Raw genomic sequence first — 23136 nt, 5'->3', positions numbered from 1 at the left:
CCTTTTTATCCGCATCTACCTGATGTTGATTCTTTATTGTCAGTTTAATACCTCAACAGCTGTTTTTCAGGTATTCTTAAACCCTTTCCCCATCTTTTAGGTCTGTTTATTCCTAAATTTTTAATGGAGACAAAATCTTTTGGATGTAGTACAATATTGAGTGAGAACACTATAACCAGCAGCTGTGAACGGCTGCAATATAATCCCAGGAGGAAACTGTCCATAGCAAATTTAAAGTGCTTGTTTTTTTCCACTGACAAGCTCAGATTTGTATTGACTGTTTTTAAGTTTATCACCCTTTGCTTTTACATGTATTGATGTCAAGTTGGCCAAGTTCTAAGTTTAGAATTGTGTTGTCCTCCCTCTATCGCCAATGTTGGAAAAGCATTCTTCAGAATTATGGGTTTTAGTACAGAATTTATTTTCCTAATTCCTTGGCTCTAGTTATCCTGGTCAAAACAGTCACTCAAATATAAGAGTCTGGCAAAGTGTATGTGTGGACCGGAGGGCTTCCATTATTTGTAGCTCAGCTAGACACAGTTTCAGCCTAAAAATACTCTCTGAAAGGTTTTAATAATCATATTGCCACAATTAAGAAATGGTCACCCATAAACCAATAAAATCTTTTTATTTATTTCTTAACATATTTGTACTCCATCTCTGCAATATTTCTATGTTCCTACCCCAAATAGCTCTCTCCAACTCCAAAACGCTGATAAAACTTTTAAGACTTCTCACTAAGTGAGACGTCTCTTAGATGTGAGATGCGTCTTTATAGCTAGAATGACAATCTGATCCTTTCAGAATCCTCTCAGTGGCAAAAACATTGCTTCTAGTTGCTTTGTTTTTTCTGCAATCACAATCATTTCGACAGTACATAGATCAACCGGTAAATTGGTAGCTTCACTTTCATGGTCACCACAATAGACCAGTTGAGTGTCCACATCACTGCTGATGCCATACCAATCTGTCTATCCCCCATTCCATTCTCCTCTCAACCATGAACAAAACCCTGAGATTCTTAAAGTCCTCCATAATGAGTTTAGCACAACTCTCAGTCTCAAGCTAGGACTCCTTCCTCACCACAGAGGTGACTTTGCAAGTCCCAAAAGCCAGTTTCAGTAGCTGGAAATTGGAACACCAAGGCCTCCATCCTTCATGTCATCCACATTCTCCAGACCCCTACATCCTCTGGCATCCTGGGCAATGGTTCCAGTATGGATCAGTGGATCAGTTTGAGGCTGGTTGCGCCCACTGGGCTAAGAATACTCCCAGTCAGCATTACCCACTGTTACTATTACTATTATTCCCATTGAGGTCTCTTGAATTGCACCTGGTTAAATTGTTCTGGTATCTTGAGTTAGTAAATACTCTTTATAGCAGGAGTGTAAAGATCCTTTTAGTTAAAAGGCTACAGAAATGTAACTTCATGCAATTAATTATGCACAATGTAACATAGGTAATCATTTATGAAATTATGTAATCTGTGAACACACCACCACCTTTAGATGTTTAGATTTTTTTACAAGACTTATAGTCTTATTAAATTATCTTATTTCTCTAAAGAACGTAACTCAACAGCTACAGTAGCTCTGTCTAAATTTGGAAAGTCAAGCGCACCAACAAAGCTGTTGAGTCATGGGATGTACTTAGTGCTTCACTCTATATAGACTCCTCAGGTCCAAACATAATCTCATACTTACTACCTGCTGTCCACTTACAAGCAGCAGGTAGTAAGTAGAAGATTATTTGCACATTTTCCAAGTGTTTACAGGTAGTGTCATGGTAGCTCCATAGTGTAATGGTTTACACATTCCCTTAGCAAGGGTAAACTCCCTAGTTTATCCCCAATTGGGATTTGTTTCAGGAAGGGCATCCCATGGAAAAATCTGTCAACTTTACTGGAGTTACCTACTGTGGTGACCTCTTGCGATTGAAGAAGCAGCTGGAAGTACCTATTGTACAGGTAGTGTCACCTTGCCTGCTGTAGAAGAGCTCTCTTACAGTGCTTATTTATTGTTTGGTGAAGCCATATGCAGTATATAGTTGGCCGTTGAATAATGTCAGTGTAAACTGTGAGAGACAAATGGGCAAAACAGCCATCGTATAAAGTAGACCTTGTTCAGCTACTGTGTATCTATAGGCTGTGCATATAAAAGCATTTTCTATCCTCTTGCTATTGTTTTCAATATTATACATTACCCCTTTCTCTTGCAATGAGCTAAGTTCTGAAAGAGGATCATTAGCTGAATATAATTTTAGATAAGAGGAGTGAGTAAGAATAGGTAGAAACTAAGTAGGTATAAAAGCAATCATACAGAGAGCCCAAATCAGTGCAGCAAAGAGGCAAATATACACTCACATGGGCACAAAAACAAACCACTATTGGAAATACATTTAATTCAGAAAAATAAGAGGCAAGGATAATAGAGTAATAATTTTTGTTAATTAATTAATTTGTTAATTATTACTACTATTATGCAGGTCTGTTGGACAGGACGATGCAAACCCATCTAATCAGTTTTATTACTCCCATACCCATTTGGCCTGTGGGTGCTCTCCTCTACCTTGGAAGGCTTAGTAGGTTGGTTATCATCCATTGCAATCAGTGATAAAGGGTGAGCAGCACAGATTATACTTCTAGCAGTCATGTGAAGAAGAACACTTACATTGTCTGCTGATAAATGCTAGCAAATGTAGCTTTGTAATATGTGCTTTACATCATAAAAAGGGCATATTTTTATGACATTTATTGATTGAATTGAATTGATATACCTTTATTAGTCCCACAAGGGGAAATTTCATAAGGCTGCCGACCTATTGCACGCAATGGCGGCGCCATCTTACCCTCCGACCATACATACATTACACAAAACATCACATGGAGAAGACAGGTCAGAGAGGTATAACAATGGAAAATGCACCACATGAGGAAAGATAAGGAGAAAAAAATAACTCCCCCCAGACTGAGCTCCAACAGGGAGATCAGTTTGAGAACAGAAAAAAACACCTCTGCACACGAAACAACTCTTAATACACCAAAGAAACACATGACAAGCCACAGGGGTGGGTAAAGGGTGAGAGACAGCCGAATTAGACAGTACATCCGGGCCTGCGTGCGCTGGTCTCCTTGATCCACCGTCAGCATCGGAAGGGGGGGATGAGTGTGTGCATATCAGTGTATATGTATGTTTGTGCGTGTCCAGAGTTCAGCTGAGACAGTGTCCTTCGCCCTGCTAGGCTAAGTAAACGGTCTTCCAGCCAACCCAGGTGGCCTTGCATGGAATAGGAAGGAACAGACTAAACACAGTCGTTATCAGGGTGTTGTTGTTCAGCTCCAGCCTTGAGACCGCAGCTGGTGCCAAATGGGTATCCGCATGAAGTGATGGTGGTTTTTAATTTAGTGCGAACAGCTCATATGAATTTCAAAGCAGTTCTACAGTCCAACACTGGTCTCTCAATCTCCCATTGGAGAGCCATGAGCTTCGCCATACTTGCGTTCTGTGATGTTGTCATTTCTTTTGCTCAAGGAGCCGATTCTGAGAACTCACGGCAGTGTGCCTCCCCGAGATGTCATCCAATTTGCGCCCAGAGATGTTATTCTGAGCTAGCCCTTCCGAGATGTATCCAGTCTGCAGTCAAAGATCTTATTCTGAGTATTCACAGCAGCCGTAGCCTTTCCAAGATCTTATCCGTGCTGCACTCAATGAGCCCATTTTGAGAAACTCACGCCTCTCCCATCATTCCAATCCCAGCGGGCAGCTCTGTGGGGGTTTGAACAGCCGGTTCCGCTTTCTTAATTCTTTGATAAGTCAGGGCCAAGCCAGCTCCGATCTGCCAGAACCCTGTTAACATGGTTCCGAATAGGTAGATATCTTCAGCACCAGTGTTGGTCAAGTTACTTGAAAAAAGTAATCAGTAATTACCGATTACTCCCCTGAAAAAGTAATCCCGTTACTTTACTGATTACTTATTTTCAGAAGTAATTAATTACTTAGTTACTTAGTTACTTTTTAAAAACACGATTTACAACCTGAATAGGTGATAAAGTGATAGATCTTTCAGCCCAATTCTACTTTTTCTGCATGATCCATCATACAAAATGTAATCAAATGGAAAAGTCTCTTTTTAAAACTTGTTTTATTAGTTTTAACTTTATGCATCAAGGAAAAATTTAATTATATGCAACATTTTCTGACTGGAAGAAATTTGTTTAACATTTAAACCTATTTTCTGCACATTCCAGCACATAAAATATTTTTGTGTGTGTTTACACTCACTCTTTCAAATAGATGCAAGTAAAACACAGCAGAAAATAAATAACATCAAAGACTAGTGGTCCTGTTGCCCTATTTTCACCTGTAAAGCAGGAGTAGGGTAGGCGGAGGGGTGCTCTGGTGCAGGTGTGCCGCAGCGGTCAGTGGAAGAATCCGCGAGTTTCTCTGTGAGTTTCCCATTACGCCGTAGCGCACTCGGTGCTTGCTTGGAAGTTTAGGGGGTTTTTTTCGCTTTAAAAAGAAGTCTTCTTCCCACGCACAATGGACGCTAATGTTTTTGTCACTTTTTATGGAATCAAACTCAAAGTAAGGTCCGTACTTCCACGCTTTAAACGCTGCATGCTCATACTCTCTCCCGCACTCAATATATGATGCACTGTTGATCTGCACACAGCTGTTGTCACGAACGTCGCACTCGCTTACGTCACTGTCATGAGACATTCTCGCAAAAAAGATCACGGTTTTAGTAACGCAGTAACGCAGCGTTCCTACGGGAAAGTAACGGTAATCTAATTACCGTTTTTGCAATAGTAATCCCTTACTTTACTCGTTACCTGAAAAAAGCAATCAGATTACAGTAACGCGTCTCTGTTCAGCACTCAGGCTCACCCAAGCCCAAACTTCTCGTTGAGAAAGGGGTGTCAATTGCATTTAGGGACCAGTTGATCCAATCCATAATTCCTCTTTTAGGTTTTAGAGAACAGACTGTGAGAGAATGTTCCAGGGAAAAGTAATACAAAAATACAAGACTAGACAAGGACATAAGAGGCTAAGCAGGGAAGCTAAGGGAGAGGAAGAGGAGGAGAGGAGAAAAGTGCGACCGCCTTCGTCAAGAGCAAGAGCAGAAAAAGTTGTTTGTCTCTAAACCTAATTTAGCAAAACTCATGACTCTATGATTCCTGTGCCAGTGTTGAGAGTGGTATGGCCTGTCCTAGCCTCCATATATAAATTTCTTATATTTCTACCTTGGTTGGGCATGGCCAAAAAACTGTCCTTAAATATTATGATAAAAACCTCTTAGCTGGCAGAGGAGCCCAGGTATTGGTGAACTTTGCTGTAATCGTCTGAACACTTTTAGGCAACTTTTCTAGTCTTTGGGAGCTCTCTAGGCTTCTTCAGACATTTTGACTGATCCCCAACACCACTGGCTGAAGCCAAGACGTGAACCATAACGTTTCTGAAGAATATAACTTTATGGACCATGGTGAGATATGGTTGGGTTTTGGCTAATAGCTGGTTGGAGAGCAACTTGTTGGTAGAAAAACGCTGTTCTATGCTTATAAACTGTGTTACCATTGATATATTTCATAGTTACAAGAAAAGAAATGGGAACAGTTTTTTCAACAGGCTATTAGCAACAAAATGCCTAAAGATACAATGTAAAATGTGTTATTTTCTAGGTTGCCTGTTATGTGTAGACAAAATAAAGGTTCATCCCATTAAGTTAGATGTCTTTTTATATTTGGACAGTGCATGGGGCAATGCTAAGTGACTTTTGCAATGCTATACGTGTGTATGTTTGTGAGATTTTTGCCTTTTGAAATGCAAGTTAGTGTACAGGGTTAAACTGAAAAAAGGTTTTATATATTATAAAATTGTTTGACTGTAAAAAAGTCAAGCAGAGAGTTGAAACTGTAAGCAGTGTAGCTATAAGTAACACTTGAGCTCTCTCCTTGACTGTTTTCCTCTTTCTTCTGCCAAGTTTGTTAATGTAACTCCTTGTTTCTTGTTTTGTTTATTTCTCCTCTCTCCCGCTTTTATTCCCTGCAAATTGCATTTCTATCCCCGGCTCAGGCTGTTTTGTCTCTTTTGATCAGCTTAATATGGCCGGCTCCCACGGTTTTTATCGCTTTTCTTACTCTTCTCTCTTCCATTTTCTCAAAGGCTGCAGTGAATGCAGATGATGACACAAATATTGGCTCAGTAAATTAGTTTTTTGTAATTACGGGAGACTGCCGTACAAAAATATATGTATATATTTTCTTGTGCCCTGCATGTGTGCATCATTCGACATAAGTCATGAAAAACATGTCATTTCAGTAGAAAAGATTCTTACTGTATTTTATTTTAGCCAAAGTGTTTCATTGTTATTCACACGGAGAATCGTTTAGATCTGGATCCTCTTCAAACATGTTCCATTATCAGCTCTGTTTCCCTCAGACAAACTATCTCATGGTTGTTTTGCTTTTGCACAGACAAGGCGAGGTGATAACAGAGATGCTGAGAGGAGAGATGACTCCACGGGAAGGGATGGGTATAGCGTGCTTTGGAAATGCACAGAGGAAGGGGGAGGGGAGATAGTTGCTGTTGGATCAAACAGATTTAGAGGTAAAGAGTGACCAGATGGGATGAAATGATTGGCCACGAGGAAAGTTGTACAGCAAGTGGCTGCAAAAATGTCCGATTATGTGACAGAAAATTGGGAAAGGACAGAAAAAGAGTAGAAAAAAGCCATGAGAACTACTGTTTAACCAGCTGCTCTTTTACAGTCGCCTTCCCTGCGAAAATGTGAAAATGACAGTTTTTTTCTTCCATAACTTCAGGTTTCATCATTATTTTTCTTCTGTCATTTCTTATTCTCTTTTTGTGTTTCTTTCCCTGTCTGTCTGTGTCGTTTTCCCCTATTAGTGCTATCGATGCATAGCACACAGATGGTAGCCTGTTGGCAAAGAACACACACACAGACCTATGTTTTATTAATGCATGCTGCAGTGTAGCTTTTGCATCTTCCCTTCATATAAATTTAGTCTCTGGTATGAAGACTTGCTCTTCTTCCTTGGTTCTTATTAAGTGTACCAGGCAAGACTTGAGGCTTTTTTACCAGCTCTTCTATTCTTTAATTTTTCTGCCATCTTTGCATCTATCTTAAGTTTAAGTAAAAAACATTTTGTATACTTTCTGTGTCCTTTTGCTGCACCACTTCCATCTGCCTCACCTACCGTTCTTTGCTCTTAAGTGGACTGATATCTCTCTGCAGCTGACTGTGAAGTAGACAGTATCGAGTACTTGTCAGCATGCCGGATCCCTCATGTTTTACCTTGTTCTTCCTCTATCATTAATTTTACTCTATCGTTTCTCCTTTGTATCTTTTTCTGTTTTTCTCTGACTGTTAACCCTTTAAGACCTACCATAGAACCAAGTCCGCCAGAGCTTACTTTATATTTTTACATGCTGTAGAGCCATTTTTGGGAGCATTTCAAGTTGCTATACATCAATACAACTGTTATAGCCCATATTTTAATAATATGTATACATTAAGTCCATAGTAACTACATTAATTGCAAAAAAGTGCAATAAACTACAAAAAAATTGAAAATCGTTTTTGTTTTTTATATATATATTTCTACTTGGAGAAATTTAAGAGGCTTATCCCTCAAAACTTTAAATACAGAAAAGTTGCAAAAAATAGTTCACAACAACAGTAAATTTATTTTGAGTGTCTTCATAGTTTTATTTTTGAGATACAGCAATTTTTATATACTGCAGGAAAAACGAAAAACAATCCTATGATGCAAATTTGCAAAGAAAATAGCATGTGCATCAAAATAAACTATTTCCAGCAGTGCAATTCGAGTTCTAAGCATCCCAGAAACTATTCAGAAAAGCATAAAGTCAAACATGATTTATAAAAACACCAGTATAGGCTTTTAAGGCCTACAAGTAAAAAACTACATTTTACGCAAAATGACGTCACTTCCGGTTTCGGGCAGGAAATGGCGGACATGCGATCGTTCGTGCTGACGTGTGTTTCAATGTGGGAAGTGTTATGAACAGCTGATGGGATCGGCAAAGCGTGTTTCTGGCATATTATATTTTTGTTCCTGCAAGCGCTTTTTATGCAATTTTTCCAAAGCTATATGTGGAAGGAAACCGTGACCTAGGACACGCTGATGGTATAAGATGTAAGTACAACTCCTCCGGTTTCATATGCAAAAAAATTATTGTGCTCAGGTTCTAATAATTACACAAAACGGAGCGTGCCCGCTCCTACCGGCTTTAAAGGGTTAAGCTAGCCAAGGTTTCTTACTTTCACTCCTGTATTCCTTACCTTCATTTTTTGTCTTCTTTTCAGCTCTCTCAGATTTGTATGACTGACATTGAATATATTTGAATCTAGTGGAAACCAAATCATTTCTCCGTCTTCTTTCCTGTGCCAGTATTACTGATTCCCTCTTATTTCATCCCTTTCCCACCTCTGTTAGTGTATCTCTGTCTGCAAGCTCATTTCAGCCAAATTGAAATTCACATTGGCTTCTTTGAGTTCTTGGTTATTAGATATTTTATTAGATTACTGAAGTAAAAGGTCATGACCCATGATCTTCTTTTTAGCAAATCTAGAGGGAAGTTGTAGTGTGTTGTTGATACCCAGAGGGATAGCCTCCGACTCTGTGGGGAAGCTACAGAGCGCTGTTGCTGGCAGGCCTGGAAACAGTATTTTGCCATAGGACACTTTAGTTGGGCCTTTGTCATTTTAGATGTCTATCTGGTGCTGCGAGGCGACCTGCAGAGTTAAAATAAGCCCTGAAAAAATGTTTTCTTGCACATACGCACTCTTTCCTGCCTTCAAGTAGAATTTTTACCTGTTCTCACTGTGCTCAAGCAGCACAATCGCAGCACCCAAATCCTCCTCCAAAAATGAAAGACTCAGACTTCAGAATTCAGTATTTTTCTCAATCACAGTAAGTGAAACAATGCATTATGTTACCTACATCTTCCCCCTGGCCTTTTTTTCAAGCACTTTGTGTCAATTAGCATAACCCAAAGCATGCCAGCTTTGGGTTATGCAGAATAAATCCATCACAGGCAAATAATTCACATGCTAAACAGGAGAGGTGACAAACTGTGATCCCAAATAACAAATGGTTTACAAGATATACAAAAATATTTGTGGCATATGGATGTTTAAGGAGAAAAACGTGTCTTCGGGACAAACGCAGCACTTACTCGCACATTATGACAAATATGTTCTGCAGTGCAGCATCTTGCTTTGAAAAGCAGCTCATAATGGGTGTCACTATGGATGAGGTGGAGGTGTGTTGCTAGGGCAACAGGTGATATTTCGTGTTTTTTTTTTTTTTTTCCCCTTCCAAGGTCAAAGCAACTAAAGCGAGAAGTATTGAAAGTGTAAAAGCTGATTTATCACTGCCCCTTACTGTACGTTGATGACAGAATACATCAACACGGCAGCAAAAGAGACTAAAAAATGTGATTAAGTATCCTTAAAGGTTAAAAATGGTGTGAAATTTTTATATCGGTTTGTAAGCAACATGCACTGGATTCGTCACGCAAGCTTCTGTTGTGCCTGTTTTGTGTTTCTTGTGTCTTTATCCACCTTATCCAGAAACTTCCAACAAAAGGTGCAAACTCTATGTGACTGAATAATCAAGGTAACTGCCTTTTTCATGACAAACAGCCTGCCTTACCTCCGTCTTCACTCCAGGCAACAACTTTAACTGCTGAATTTTGCAAAGCAGCCCTAAAGAGGCATGATTGGTGTGATCGAATATTACAGAGCAAAGCCAACCAATACAGCAGGGAGGAAAAATGACATGCTTATCGTCGGGTGGGATGCACTTTTTTTTTTTTTTTTTTAATCATGCATGAACATATTAGATGCATGCAGACCAATGCAGTTGTAAATCTGTCAACCCATTCATTATTGTAGGCTCTGTTTTTTTTTTTTTTTTCTTCATCAGTGTTGCTCGTTGGTATATGGCCTCTCATTGTGAAGCCTTGAGCTTACACTTCCACTAAGAATGGCAATGGCTGTTGCTATGCTGGCTTTCTAAAGCCAGAGAAAGTGGAGGATCTGACCCAAGGATACTACATGCAACTTGCATCTTGTCAGTGGAAAGTTTGTTGAAAGCTCTACTGGTAACGCTTAAAACAACTATCAAAATGACACATTATTAAGCATTACTAAAGGAGTAGTAATTAATTCATCATTTATAAAGCATTATTCCATAGTGTGTATTATTAAACCTGTATAAGGCAAAAGTAGTTCTCATTGTAGATGTCACACAAACGTGTAACTGCCTGAATTAAGCATCAAAGTATACTATTAAATTAGTATTTATGAAACCTCTGTTAAAACACAAACAAACAACGAGCTCATATCTTAATCATTATAAACAGAAATGCGCATCTAAACAGCCGAATCACTTACTTAGACTATCTATATGCCATGAACATATTATATATGAGCTTATTATTCAAGAATAAAAATATATACCTGTTGCATTTACCTGTGTTTATAAATCACATAATATGGAGGAGTAATAAACACTAAAACCTTACTAACACTTAATAGTGTGTCATTGTTATAAAGTGTTATCGCTCCATTATATGATCGTCTTTATCGTGTGTCAGACTCCAAATGTGGAAACATTTTATAAGATTAATGCCATTTAGTAGTGAAAGGAGACTTAAACAAGTAGATAAAACCATAAATTAATCAGAGAATTGTTTAGAGTTAATAAATCCTCTGGGAACAAGTGTTGTCGCCTCCTGCCGTCCATTAAAGCATCTCCAGGTTTAAGTAAAATCGCCGGCCTTGTCTGTTGTTTGTAGTAAAGACAGTGATGCCTGTTTTCATTCTTTGAATATCAAATCCTGCCATTCTGTCAAAGCTGCCAGGATCTCAAAGATACACGCAAGGTGTCCTTTGGCATTAGTGCTGGGGTGTTGTAGTCTTGACATGGGTATCACTCTCAATTTGTCAGATATGAAGGATTTTCAAGGCCCCCTTGTCACTTTTAAAAGCAGCAGGAAACAGTGAGTGTTCTTTTTCATTGTGCAGGGCCAATGGGTATACTTCTCACATGCAGACATGACCTTATAATAATTATGACATCAATGACAACTTGTATCTATTGTCTCAATCCTTTTCCATTCATCTTCCTCAGTCTCTCTCAGTAAGATTCCTACTTATTACGACGTTCTCTCTCTTTCTTTTACCCATTATGTGCATATCTCTCATTGTTCTGCTCACAGTGGGCCACTTCTACTTCTTTGTCTTTGAGTTTGTCTCTTCTGTCCTTCATCTTCTCTTCTCTCTGTCATCGTGATTGGTTTTCTTTTTGTCATATCGTAAAGTCATTTCTCTACCCACGCTACTCTTTTATCACACTTGATCTCCTTCTTGCGTCTCTCTGTTCAGCTTGGTTTCTTTTTTGTCACAAGAACTTTTCCTTTTTTAAAAAAATATATTTGTTGATATTTTCTGTTTCTGTGTTTTCTTTTTTCTCTGACATGCTTTTCTCCGCTTACTCAGTTTCCAGGCGTACGCTGTTTACCTTTTCTTGCTTTAAATGCATAACTTTTTCTGTCTTTCTTATCTTTCCTCCATCAGCATTAATGAGTTATTTTACCTGGGGTGCAATTTCCATAATGTAGTGCTTTTTCCACATATAGATTATAATTGGATTTCCTTTATGCTGTGCTAGTTTCAGTAATTTGATTTGATTGCATTGCTACATAAACAAGATAGCAAGTAAGACAGAGAGCGAAAGAGGAAAAAAAAGTTTGTGTTAAACCTCAAAGGTGGTGGAGAACTAACTGGTGGAGGATGTTGCCTTGCTACAACACCCCTCTACTGAGTCTCCTGGTTTGCCTGACACTTTCTTTGTGGGGTTTGCTTGTTGTCTCTGGATTTGCTCTGAGGATTCTAATATTAAGAGAGATGCTCTGTGAAAATCATCCCTTACTTTTCCTCTGATTGGTTAGTATCCATATCGTAGTCCTGGTTAGAGTTAGACTGAAATATAAGGCTCACAGAAGTAGGCAATGAGAAAATTTATGAAATACAGGTGAAAAAACAAAATGTGTGTAAAATGCTGGCACAGAGAGAAGCTGTGTGTATATATAGCTGATTTACTGATAACTTATTCTGGTGCTGTAAAATAGTAAGAATGCAATAATGGTAGCACAGTCTTCAAGAAAGACTTTATTTCCGTATATTGTGATAGGAAAATGGAAATGGGTGCAACGATTTATTGTAATGTGCAAACATAGATGGAAATGCATATTTGCAGTTTGAACAAGCTTGAAAATTGATATTTATTCTTCACCTCAGCCTCTTAAGCAAGCTTACTTGTCATTTTTTGAAGTAAATTTCATGAATGGTTCTCATTCAAAGCTCTTCTTTTGAGGTTTGCGCGTTTTTATTCTCTATAAGATTTGACAAGATCCTCCCTTGCTGAGGTGCAGCCCAAACTATGACAGAACCTCCACCTTGTTTTGACAGATGGTTGTAGACACGGTCGTACACACTGCACACCATGCTGATATGCCATGATGTCTACTAGTAGCTCTTTGTGAATCACATTGCTGGGTTAAAAATACCTTTTTGTGCCTGTCAAACTGTGTTGTCTTTGACATTTTTCTGCAAATGCCGGTACACCTCTTGTGTTAGGTCTTGCAAAGGTCAGTGTGTAATGGCTTAATAAAACAACAACAACAACAACAACAAAAAAACATTCCGGTGAAAATGTTTAGGTGTAAGCACTGGTAATGAAGGGGGGGGAATGAGTGAAAAAGCAGCCAATGTCTAAAGGAAAACTGGCTCAAAACCACTTTAAAAACATTATAGGAAAGTCTGGCTCTTTGAAACCAAACACAAAAAAAAGATGAGTGGCTCAAGATTTTTGCACAGTACTACAAATTCTGTAAAATTTCATCCATAGTACATCAAACTGTCATTATACTCCTTTCTTTAAAATTGCGCACACAGCATTGTAATACCGCCACTAAGTAGAATCTCTAAAATACACATTAAAATAAGAAGAAATGATGACTTTCCGAACTTTTAATGTCTTTAGTGAAGCTAGAAAATAGAACTTTTCACATTTCATTCCATTGAACCTTTATGCTTTTCAGGAGTAGTTGCCTGATCAAGAAAAGTGAAAGAGCATCACAAGAAATTACTAAATTGACGCCGTCTTCAAAACCTGTTTCTGTTTTAGGAAGTGCTGGTACACCAGTGGTTTTCAATGAGAATGGAGATGCTCCAGGGAGATACGACATATTCCAGTACCAGATCACCAACAGATCGACTACTGAGTACAGAGTCATCGGCTCCTGGACCAATAAATTACACCTCAAGGTGAGATTTTTACACACGTATACCAGTGTACCTAATTGGTTTTTACAGTTTATAAGCTGACAAAACTGCTCATATTTTTCACACATATAAATTGAATGAAGTCAATGGAAAAAAATTAGGAAAAGTGAGGCAAAAACTTGGAAAATCAACTTAAAAGTGAAGCTCGAGTGAAAAATACTAGTTTATTATGAAATATGTTTTCAATGATTAACATTTTATGGTCTAAAAAGTTGTTCAGTACAGAACATACTGTATGCCATTTACCATAGTATATATTTCAGATGTGTTTCCAGCTTGTCATATGTTGAACTATCTCATTATTAGTATTTTAGCATGACACGTCTGTGTCCTAATGAAAAATGTCATATATTTTGATTTGAGTGCCTCATTGAAGCTTCTGAGGCATTATAGATCAGACACCTTGGAAGAATGAAAATTCAACATGACTATGAGCAGCTGCCATGATTTCAAAATCCCTTGTTACCGGGCTGGATTCGTTTGAGTTATTGCTCTTATTCAGGTGCAAAAGTTAGTTTTTTCAAGCAAGTGTAGATCTTTGCTTCTATTCAGAATACTAATCTTTGTGAAGGAGAGAGACTTGCAAACATTCGCAACTGTGAAAGGTCACACACCTACAGAATACACATAATAACCAATGCTACAGAACCTGGAGAATATACAGTGCTTACTTAGATCCACAGAAAAACAGATAATTGAATGCATTAGCAAACTGAATTCCCATTGTCCCACTCGCTCTCTCTGTCTCACTGTCACATGCACAAAAAAATCTTTGAGCACGCAGCAGTGCTAGGTGTTATAAATCCACCAAGGACTTCATTAGAAAGGCCAGATGACAGATGAGAAAACTAATAGACACAAAACGCTTTCTGGCTGATGGACGGTGTGTTTGTGTGTGTCAGTGTGTGTGTTTGTACAGCAGTACAGAAGTATAAAACACAGAAACTGAAGTCACACATGATTTGGCACTTTAACAATTTCTAAATAGACAGACATATTTAATTAGGTAAAATCCTGAAAGTATGCAGGGTAGCAGGGGGTAGTTTTTATTAAGAACAAAAAAGTTTGAATGTTCATCATTATAAATACAAGACAGCACTGTGGAACATAAGAATGTACAGCATGTGAGTCTCAAGAATTCACACATTCAAACCCTGTGCAAACTGAGTATTGGCTACCTTGAGTGCACTGTCGTGCTATGCAACACTGAGTTGAATCAGCGTTGGGAGATCAGAGGAGATCAGGAGAGATAGCTGTAGACGACAGACTGTTCATCTGCTGTCTACAGCTATCTGTAAAACATGCTGCAGCCACTGTCTTGTTTTGGCATTTTAGCCAGTGATGTTGGGGATCTTGTCAAAACTGATGGAGTTATGAACACAGGAAAGGTTTCATTTTTCAGTATGATCCCAAAAACACTGCAAATAAAATTAAAGTATATCCATGGGAAAAAATGCACAATGGAACACCATCAGTCATGGATTGACCTCGCCAAAGCCTAGGCCTCATCATTACTGGAGTAGTGTGAGATCATCTTGACCAAAAATGCAACAAAAGGCAGACAACGTCCAAAGAAGAGCTTTGAATGTTCTTCGAGAAGTCTGGAGAACTATTCCTGAAGAATACTTAAAGAAATGACAAGAAAGCTGCCTAAGAGAGTTCAGGCTGTGTTGAAGAATAAAGGTGGCCATGCCAAAAATTGACTTTCAAAATCTTTGAAATTATACAAACCCTGTTTCTTTGCCTTATATTTCCCTGTATGCTTTCATATGTTTCAATAAATCACTGCACCAATTTCCTATTTTCCTGGCAAAATAAAATGAAGGCTGACACTGCACTGTAATAAAATATGGGTCTGTGTTGTTTAATTTATGCCTTTTGATAGAAAATAAGGTGATAGTATACAGATATTAAATGGGGGATATGAATAAGTAATGAGCAAAATTTCTCCGTAAACAAAGTTTCTCCTTAGTGATATATGTACAACACTGTGGGCAGCAACTATCCCATTCTTGCATATTAAACTCCATGAGAACTTGTTTCTGTTTGTGTGTCAGTAATTAACTCAAATCCACCCTCTCTAAGTCTAATGAATTTTCCCTTCTAACTAGTTGTTTTAGGACTGGTACTTTTTGTGTTTAAAACAGTAATATTAAATTTTGTGCAGCACCCTCGGCGATGGTTAAACCTCAGGGAACGCGGTAATGACAAACTTCCTCACAACTGCTCGCGCACACAACTACAAATTAGTACACACACATTCAAACTCACTCGCAGAGGACGTACGGAGAGCTCAGGGATTCACTATAATGCCAGCATGACACAAACACAAATAAACAAAATGCACACATGGTGAAACATATGCGTGTGCACACTCACAAATAAACACACACACAGACACACACAGAAGGAAATGCAGATGGCCTATTTGTGCCAAATCTGATTATGGTCTGATTGCTGGCTTCCAGACTAGCTGGTGTTAGTTTTGTGCCTGGCAGCACTCAGGAAAATGATCAGAGGATCTGCTTGTGCTAATTGCTCTGCGAGATGCCCTGAAGACACACTTTTTTTTGAAGGTAGAGAGAAAGCTGAGTGTTAAAGGACTGTTAACATACAGTTTATGTCAGCTTCTGCAGATGGCTGCCAATCCTTATGCTCCAAGATGTCCTGTGAGAAAATAAGAAGCTTCATTTTGCCGTTTTGACACACAAATAACAACACACTGCTCTTCTCTCAGGTGGAGGCCATGCGTTGGAGGATGGGTGACCCAACTTTCCCTGCCTCCGTTTGCAGCCTCCCGTGCCGTACGGGTGAAAGGAAGAAAGTGGTGAAAGGGGTGCCGTGCTGTTGGCACTGTGAGCGCTGTGAAGGATACCACTTTCAGGTAGATTTCTGAAGAAAAATATCAGCTATCCAAAACCGTCAGCGTGATCCAGAAATTAAAATATCACAAACACTGTGACATCACAGGTCACATACAAATCTGGCTAGATCTTGATTTGTATTTGACAAAAATCATGCATCAACCCTTTATCAATTTAGCAGTTTCTCTGTCAGTCTGATTTCAGCACTGATTATTTGTGTTTTCAAACCTAGAGAGGCTCACAGAACTTCTTAGCCTAACCAATTCATCTGTGTGAAATTGACTTGTCAAAAAACGAGGTAAAAATGTGGATTTTAATCAAATGTCTAACATTCCTTATACACCCTCTCCCAACTTTACAAATGAAACCGCATTTGTTGGAACGCTTTAAAAAGAATCAGCTGAAAGACCTATTTGCAATAAAAACTGTTTGACATTGTAAACGTGTTAGCTTCTGCACACATCGACTTGTTGACAGCTGCTGTCTGCTTACTCCTGCTCTTTTTTTAGGCAATTAAAAAAGTGAGGCACTTAGATTGTCCATTTTGAATTTCTATATAGAGAAAGTATCTAATTTGAGGAGAGGGAAATGCCCTGATCACACATTTTGAAGCTGCATTAATGATAAAAAAGAAAGCACAGCCTCTTTCAGTTGTAACGCTTTACATATCAGGACATAATAAAATGATCTGGTCCTTATCAGGTCTTCAAATTAGGTAGATAAATATCAGCAGGTAAAATATTACACTGTGTCATCATTTATTTTAGAAATACTGAGCTAAAATGCAGAATCAATGTATGAAAAAACTAGTTTTGCCTAAATATAGCCATCCTTTTTCTATAGGAATAAAGAGAGTCAGGGATGTCTAGGTGCTGCTAATCAAAAGCATTTGATTAACTGATCAGCAGCAGCACTTCTATAAAAGCAAAGGTTTTGTCACTTTGCTGGTCTAAAGCATTCAGGTATGTGTTAACACGAGGCCAAGGAGTGATTAACAGTGATCTCTGAGGAAGAATTGTTATTGGTTATCAGTCTGGGAAGGGTTATAAGGCCATTTCCAAAAAAAAGTCCATTCAAAGATTATTCACAAGTGAAAAACATTCATGAAAGTAGAATAAGAAAAAATCTGAAACTGAAGTTTGCCTGGAAATGCTGCCACTTCTTCTCTTTCTTGAAAAAAAAAAAGAACATGGCAGCACAGCTTCAGTTTGCAAAGTTGCATTCAAACAAACCACAAGACACAATGTCCTTGAGATAGCAGACAGGAAAATGGAAATGCTTGGCCATAATGCACAACACCATGTTTGCTGAAAAACTCAAGCATATCAGAACAAACACCTCACACCAACTGTCAAGCACAGTGATGGAGGGGTGATGATTTGAGCTCGTTTTTCAGTCAAAGGGCCTGGACACACTGAGTCGACCATAAACAATGTATACTCAATCAATCAATCAATCAATCAAAGCTTTATTCGCCACGTGCAGGTTGCCCTGCAGTGAAATAGGACCCCCCCCCCCCCCCCCCCCCGACCTTACACACACAACACAGACATCACATGGGGATACAGGTCGGAGATCGGTAGCGTTACAGAAAAAAAACACTGAAATATACACTACAATGGGAAAGTACAAGAGGAAAAAAAGTGACCTCTACTCATGCTGGGCTCCTGGGAGGACAGCATGAGAACAGGAAACAAAAAGAACTCCTCTGCACAAAAAAGCACATAAATGTCCACAGCACAACATTATGAAACACGTGACAAGCCACAGGGTCGGGTGGGGGGTGAGGAGTAATCCGAAGCAAACACAGCAGCCATCCTGCCCAGCGCTACCATTCCAGCGCGGGCTCAGACCCGCCGTGTTCCCAGGAGGGAACAAGCATCGAAGGCGTTTGGAAAGGAAAAAACATGAGACTAGACAAGGACATAAGAGGCTAAGCAGGGAAGCTAAGGGAGAGGAGGAGAGGAGAAAAGTGCGACCGTCTTCGTCAAGAGCAAGAGCAGAAAAAAGTATATTGTAGTCAAATATGAGAATATGCAGCAGCTAAAGCATGGCTGAAATTGGGCCATGCAAGTGAACAATGATCTTCAGTACACCATGGAAAATTAGATGTACTTGAGCCATAACCATATATCCATATATGTGAAAATTAAATTATCATTGGGGACCATTTCAAAGTCTATCAGGCTTCCTGTTTAGTTGGAAAAATACTTGAACACGCACGTATATGTAAAAAAATGTGCTTAGCAAAGAAAATAGAAAATATCAGTTACAGTGGGGCAAAAAAGTATGTAGTCAGCCACCGATTGTGCAAGTTCCCCCACTTAAAATGATGACAGAGGTCAGTAATTTGCACCAGAGGTACACTTCAACTGTGAGAGACAGAATGTGAAAAAAAAAATCCATGAATTCACATGGTAGGATTTGTAAAGAATTTATTCCTAAATTAGGGTGGAAAATAAGTATTTGGTCACCTCAAACATGGAAAATCGCTGCCTCTCACAGACCTGTAACGTCTTCTGTAAGACGCTTTTCTGTCCCCCACTCGTTACCTGTATGAATGGCACCTGTTTGGACTCATCATCTGTATAAAAGACACCTGTCCACAGCCTCAAACAGTCAGACTCCAAACTCCGCCATGGCCAAGACCAAAGAGCTTTCGAAGGACACCAGGAAAAGTATTGTAGACGTGCACCAGACTGGGAAGAGTGAATCTACAATAGGCAAGCAGCTTGGTGTGAAAAAATCAACTGTGGGAGCAATCATCAGAAAATGGAAGACATACAAGACCACTGCTAATCTCCCTCGATCTGGGGCTCCACGCAAGATCTCATCCCGTGGGGTCAAAATGATCATGAGAACGGTGAGCAAAGATCCCAGAACCACACGGGGGGACCTGGTGAATGACCTGCAGAGAGCTGGGACCAAAGTAACAAAGGTCACCATCAGTAACAACGGCAGGGAATCAAATCCCGCAGTGCCAGACGTGTTCCGCTGCTGAAGCCAGTGCATGTCCAGGCCCGTCTGAAGTTTGCCAGAGAGCACATGGATGATACAGCAGAGGATTGGGAGAATGTCATGTGGTCAGATGAAACCAAAGTAGAACTTTTTGGCATAAACTCAACTCGTCGTGTTTGGAGGACGAAGAATACTGAGTTGCATCCCAAGAACACCATACCTACTGTGAAGCATGGGGGTGGAAACATCATGCTATGGGGCTGTTTTTCTGCCAAGGGGACAGGACGACTGATCCGTGTTAAGGACAGAATGAATGGGGCCATGTATCGTGAGATTTTGAGCCAAAACCTCCTTCCATCAGTGAGAAGTTTGAAGATGAAACGAGGCTGGGTCTTCCAACATGACAATGATCCAAAACACACCGCCCGGGCAACAAAGGAGTGGCTCCGTAATAAGCATTTGAAAGTCCTGGAGTGGCCTAGCCAGTCTCCAGACCTCAACCCCATAGAAAATCTGTGGCGGGAGTTGAAAGTCCGTGTTGCTCGGCGACAGCCCCAAAACATCACTGCTCTCGAGAAGATCTGCATGGAGGAATGGGCCAAAATACCAGCTACTGTGTGTGCAAACCTGGTAAAGACCTATAGTAAACGTTTGACCTCTGTTATTGCCAACAAAGGTTATGTTACAAAGTATTGAGTTGTATTTTTGTTATTGACCAAATACTTATTTTCCACCCTGATTTACGAATAAATTCTTTACAAATCCTACCATGTGGATTCATGGATTTTTTTTTTCACATTCTGTCTCTCACAGTTGAAGTGTACCTCTGGTGCAAATTACTGACCTCTGTCATCATTTTAGGTGGGGGAACTTGCACAATCGGTGGCTGACTACATACTTTTTTGCCCCACTGTACAACAGCAGCTGCTCATGTTTATGAGGGCGAGCACTCAATAGTTATTTTGCAGAAACAAGCAGTAATTGTGGAGTTGTCAAAAGCATAACTGATAATAAGTCTTTTCCTCAGAATTATATTAGATTGTGTCTTATGGAGATCAGGCACACATATATTTACACAAAAAGAGTTTTTTTTCTACATGTTTTGGCAAAAAAATAAATTGATTAACGAATTAAACCATATAAATGATGTCAATGATGTAATAGTCAGCTCCCGCTCCAATAAGGTCCTCATTCTGTGAACAGACTCCTTCTGATCTATGAGATGGTGACAGTACTCCCTGCTCTGTTCTGCAGCCTCAGTGAGATACAGCACACCACCTTTCCTTCTGCTGTGGGTTCAGATTAGATTGGCCCCGGCAGTCCAATAGATAATAATGCATTGGTCTGACTGCAGGAAGAGAGACACAAGACAACAAAATGAAATCAAGGCACACCACAACAGCCAGATGGCCAGATGGTTTTTCAATCAGCCAATTCATGGTTGAATCGGTGTTTAACAGTCAAATTATCATTAGAAAAATCTGTTTACTTAAGGAAAATGAACTAATGCATGTTCTAAAACCTCTCTCCCCGTTAGGCCTCAGAGTTCACCTGTGAGCTGTGCCCATACGAGAAGCGACCTGATGCCAACCGCACTGGCTGCACTCCCATTCCGATCATCAAACTGGAGTGGCACTCACCCTGGGCCATCGTCCCCGTCTTTATCGCCATGCTGGGTATCATCGCCACCTCTTTCGTCATCGTCACTTTTGTCCGGTACAATGACACGCCCATTGTCCGAGCTTCGGGGCGAGAGATGAGCTACGTGCTGCTTACTGGAATCTTCCTGTGCTATGCCATCACATTCCTGATGATCGCGACGCCGGATGTGGGCGTGTGCTCCCTGAGGAGGATTTTCTTAGGCTTGGGGATGTGTTTTAGCTACGCTGCGCTGCTCACCAAGACCAACAGGATACACCGCATCTTTGAACAAGGGAAAAAGTCTGTAACAGCACCCAGGTAAAAATGCCATTACGTCTGCTCTTGGCCCTTTTGTGCGTACATGTTTGGGCTGTGCAGATTTTGATGGGTTCAGTGGCACTTAATATTGCTATAAGTGTGGCTTTTTTGCACTCAGGTGTGTGACTTTACCTGCACCCTACTTTTTCAGATACTTGCGGTCATTACTCATCATTTATTTTTCATACATTATTTATGAGAGTCATGAACTAACAATTTCCTATTGTACTGCTTGCACTCAGTGTGAGTGACTCTGGGAGAGAGCATCCACTAAGTGGCTAAATTGTTAATGCAGGATTTAATAGTGCTCAGGTTCATGGCCCTGCTATCCAGACAGTTAGATTTTTTCCCTTTTTTTCCTTCCTCTTCTTTTTTTTCCCATCCATCTACAGACTTTTTACACAAAGTATTTTGAGGCTCTTTTCAGGTTACGGCTCAGTGCTTGACTACTCTAAGGTAGTCAAGCACTGAGCGTCCTTTGAACTTGAGAGCTTGAAGGAGTGGGTTGTTTCTTTCATTCTGATGCAAGTGGAAATATAGTTTTTGTTTTGGGCCATGATTTGCACCCCGGTTTTGATATCTCTGTCATCCTAGATGATCATCACATTTTCTCTTTTCAGCTCTGTCTTCTTGCAACTGCTCATCCTTGTTTCTCCCTTTCTTTCTTGCTGCAAAACCCATCATTATATTTTCCCTGATCTCGCTCTAGCTCTCAGCGTGGATTTGCTGGAGTGTGTATGGTCGCATTTATAGAAATTTAATATATTGCCGCTGTCAAGTGGGAGACTTGTCTCAACCTTTTAGAGTCTAATAAAACTGTTTTCTTTTCATCTTATTGGGACAGGATTTTTGAGTGTTTGTTAAGTTATTTTTGGACCGTACTGGCTGAAGACTTTATGAAAAATCAAATTCTGTGGAAAATAGAATAGATCTAGTCTTACGGTGAATCTCAGTGGATCACCATGTCAGCCACTGCATTATGATGTTTCACTGAACCTGCTTGAAATTTTATACCTGTTGGAGTCACCCGTTCCTGGTAGGTCAAAGAGAAAAGATAAAATGTATTTACAGATCACACAATGGTTATTGAGAGCCTATTTATGGGTTAGGCTTCTACCTCTGTGTGCAGATGCATTCCTGACCCAAGACAGATTAAAGTGAACAAGGTATATTACTGCCCTACATGCCAGATATTGATATTCTGGCATTAGCTAACTAAGCTAACTGAGTAATGTATATCTGTATTTGAATATCCAGAATCTGAAGTCAAGGAAAATTCTATTCTATTCAATAAATAGTCTAAATTCTGTTACTCAATTATGTTTGAACAATAGTTATTGTCCAGTAACAAGTACCCTTTCTGCATTTATCTATATTCATAAGCAATCTCTGGCTGCCAAAACAGAAAATCTTGGCCTGAATCTTTGTTGGCTACACCAGCCAAATACCCTCCAGAGGTTAAGTCACCAGACTGGCCAATGCATTACCAGACTGCTATTTAACTAACCATGTGACACTGAAGCAATGTTTAAGTTTAGTTCTATTGGAAAAATTTAGCATGAATTCAAAACAACAGTAATCTAAGGGAGCTTTATATTGAAAGGTAAAGAGCATACGGTGTTACTCGTACAAAGAGTAAACTCAAGTGACTGATCCCCCATGAGCAACCACTTGGTGGTGGAGGAAGTGCTGCCTTTTGTCAGGAAGAGACCTCTGGCAAAACCAGGCTTAGATAAGGGTGGCCATCTGCTGAACCAGTAAGGGGTTCTGAGGAAAGAGATGGCAGACAAGAGCGGCATAGAAAGACCACGACCAAGAAACAGGATAAAATACCAGCTAACAAATAGTTAATGAGATGCGATTGTGCTATATCAATATGAAAATAGTGAAAAGAGTTGAGTGAAGCAGAGGTACTCCGTTTATCATCGCTACAGCCTATATATCAGCAAACTAAAGG

At 39.7% G+C, this 23136-nt stretch overlaps 1 protein-coding gene across 4 annotated transcripts in view; it reads left to right on the top strand.

The window, feature by feature from the left end:
* grm8a (glutamate receptor, metabotropic 8a) overlaps nt 1-23136 on the top strand; it is a 299716-nt gene that overhangs the window by 250720 nt on the left and 25860 nt on the right. For all 4 annotated transcript variants that reach the window (XM_086269259.1, XM_086269258.1, XM_086269260.1 and 1 more), the window contains exons 8-10: nt 13241-13380; nt 16136-16282; nt 20758-21179. In XM_086269259.1, coding sequence (XP_086125385.1) covers nt 13241-13380; nt 16136-16282; nt 20758-21179 — 709 coding nt within the window. The remainder of the gene's footprint in view (nt 1-13240; nt 13381-16135; nt 16283-20757; nt 21180-23136) is intronic.

This window comes from Aulonocara sp. 'chitande type north' Nkhata Bay, linkage group LG17 (genome assembly GCF_057382095.1).
Source record: "Aulonocara sp. 'chitande type north' Nkhata Bay isolate Kocher_YH1m ecotype deep benthic linkage group LG17, A_spYH_male_GT1.1, whole genome shotgun sequence".
Taxonomy (NCBI): domain Eukaryota; kingdom Metazoa; phylum Chordata; class Actinopteri; order Cichliformes; family Cichlidae; genus Aulonocara; species Aulonocara sp. 'chitande type north' Nkhata Bay.
The sequence above is the reverse complement of the archived record's forward strand: the minus strand, read 5'-3'. Positions and strand labels throughout refer to the sequence as shown.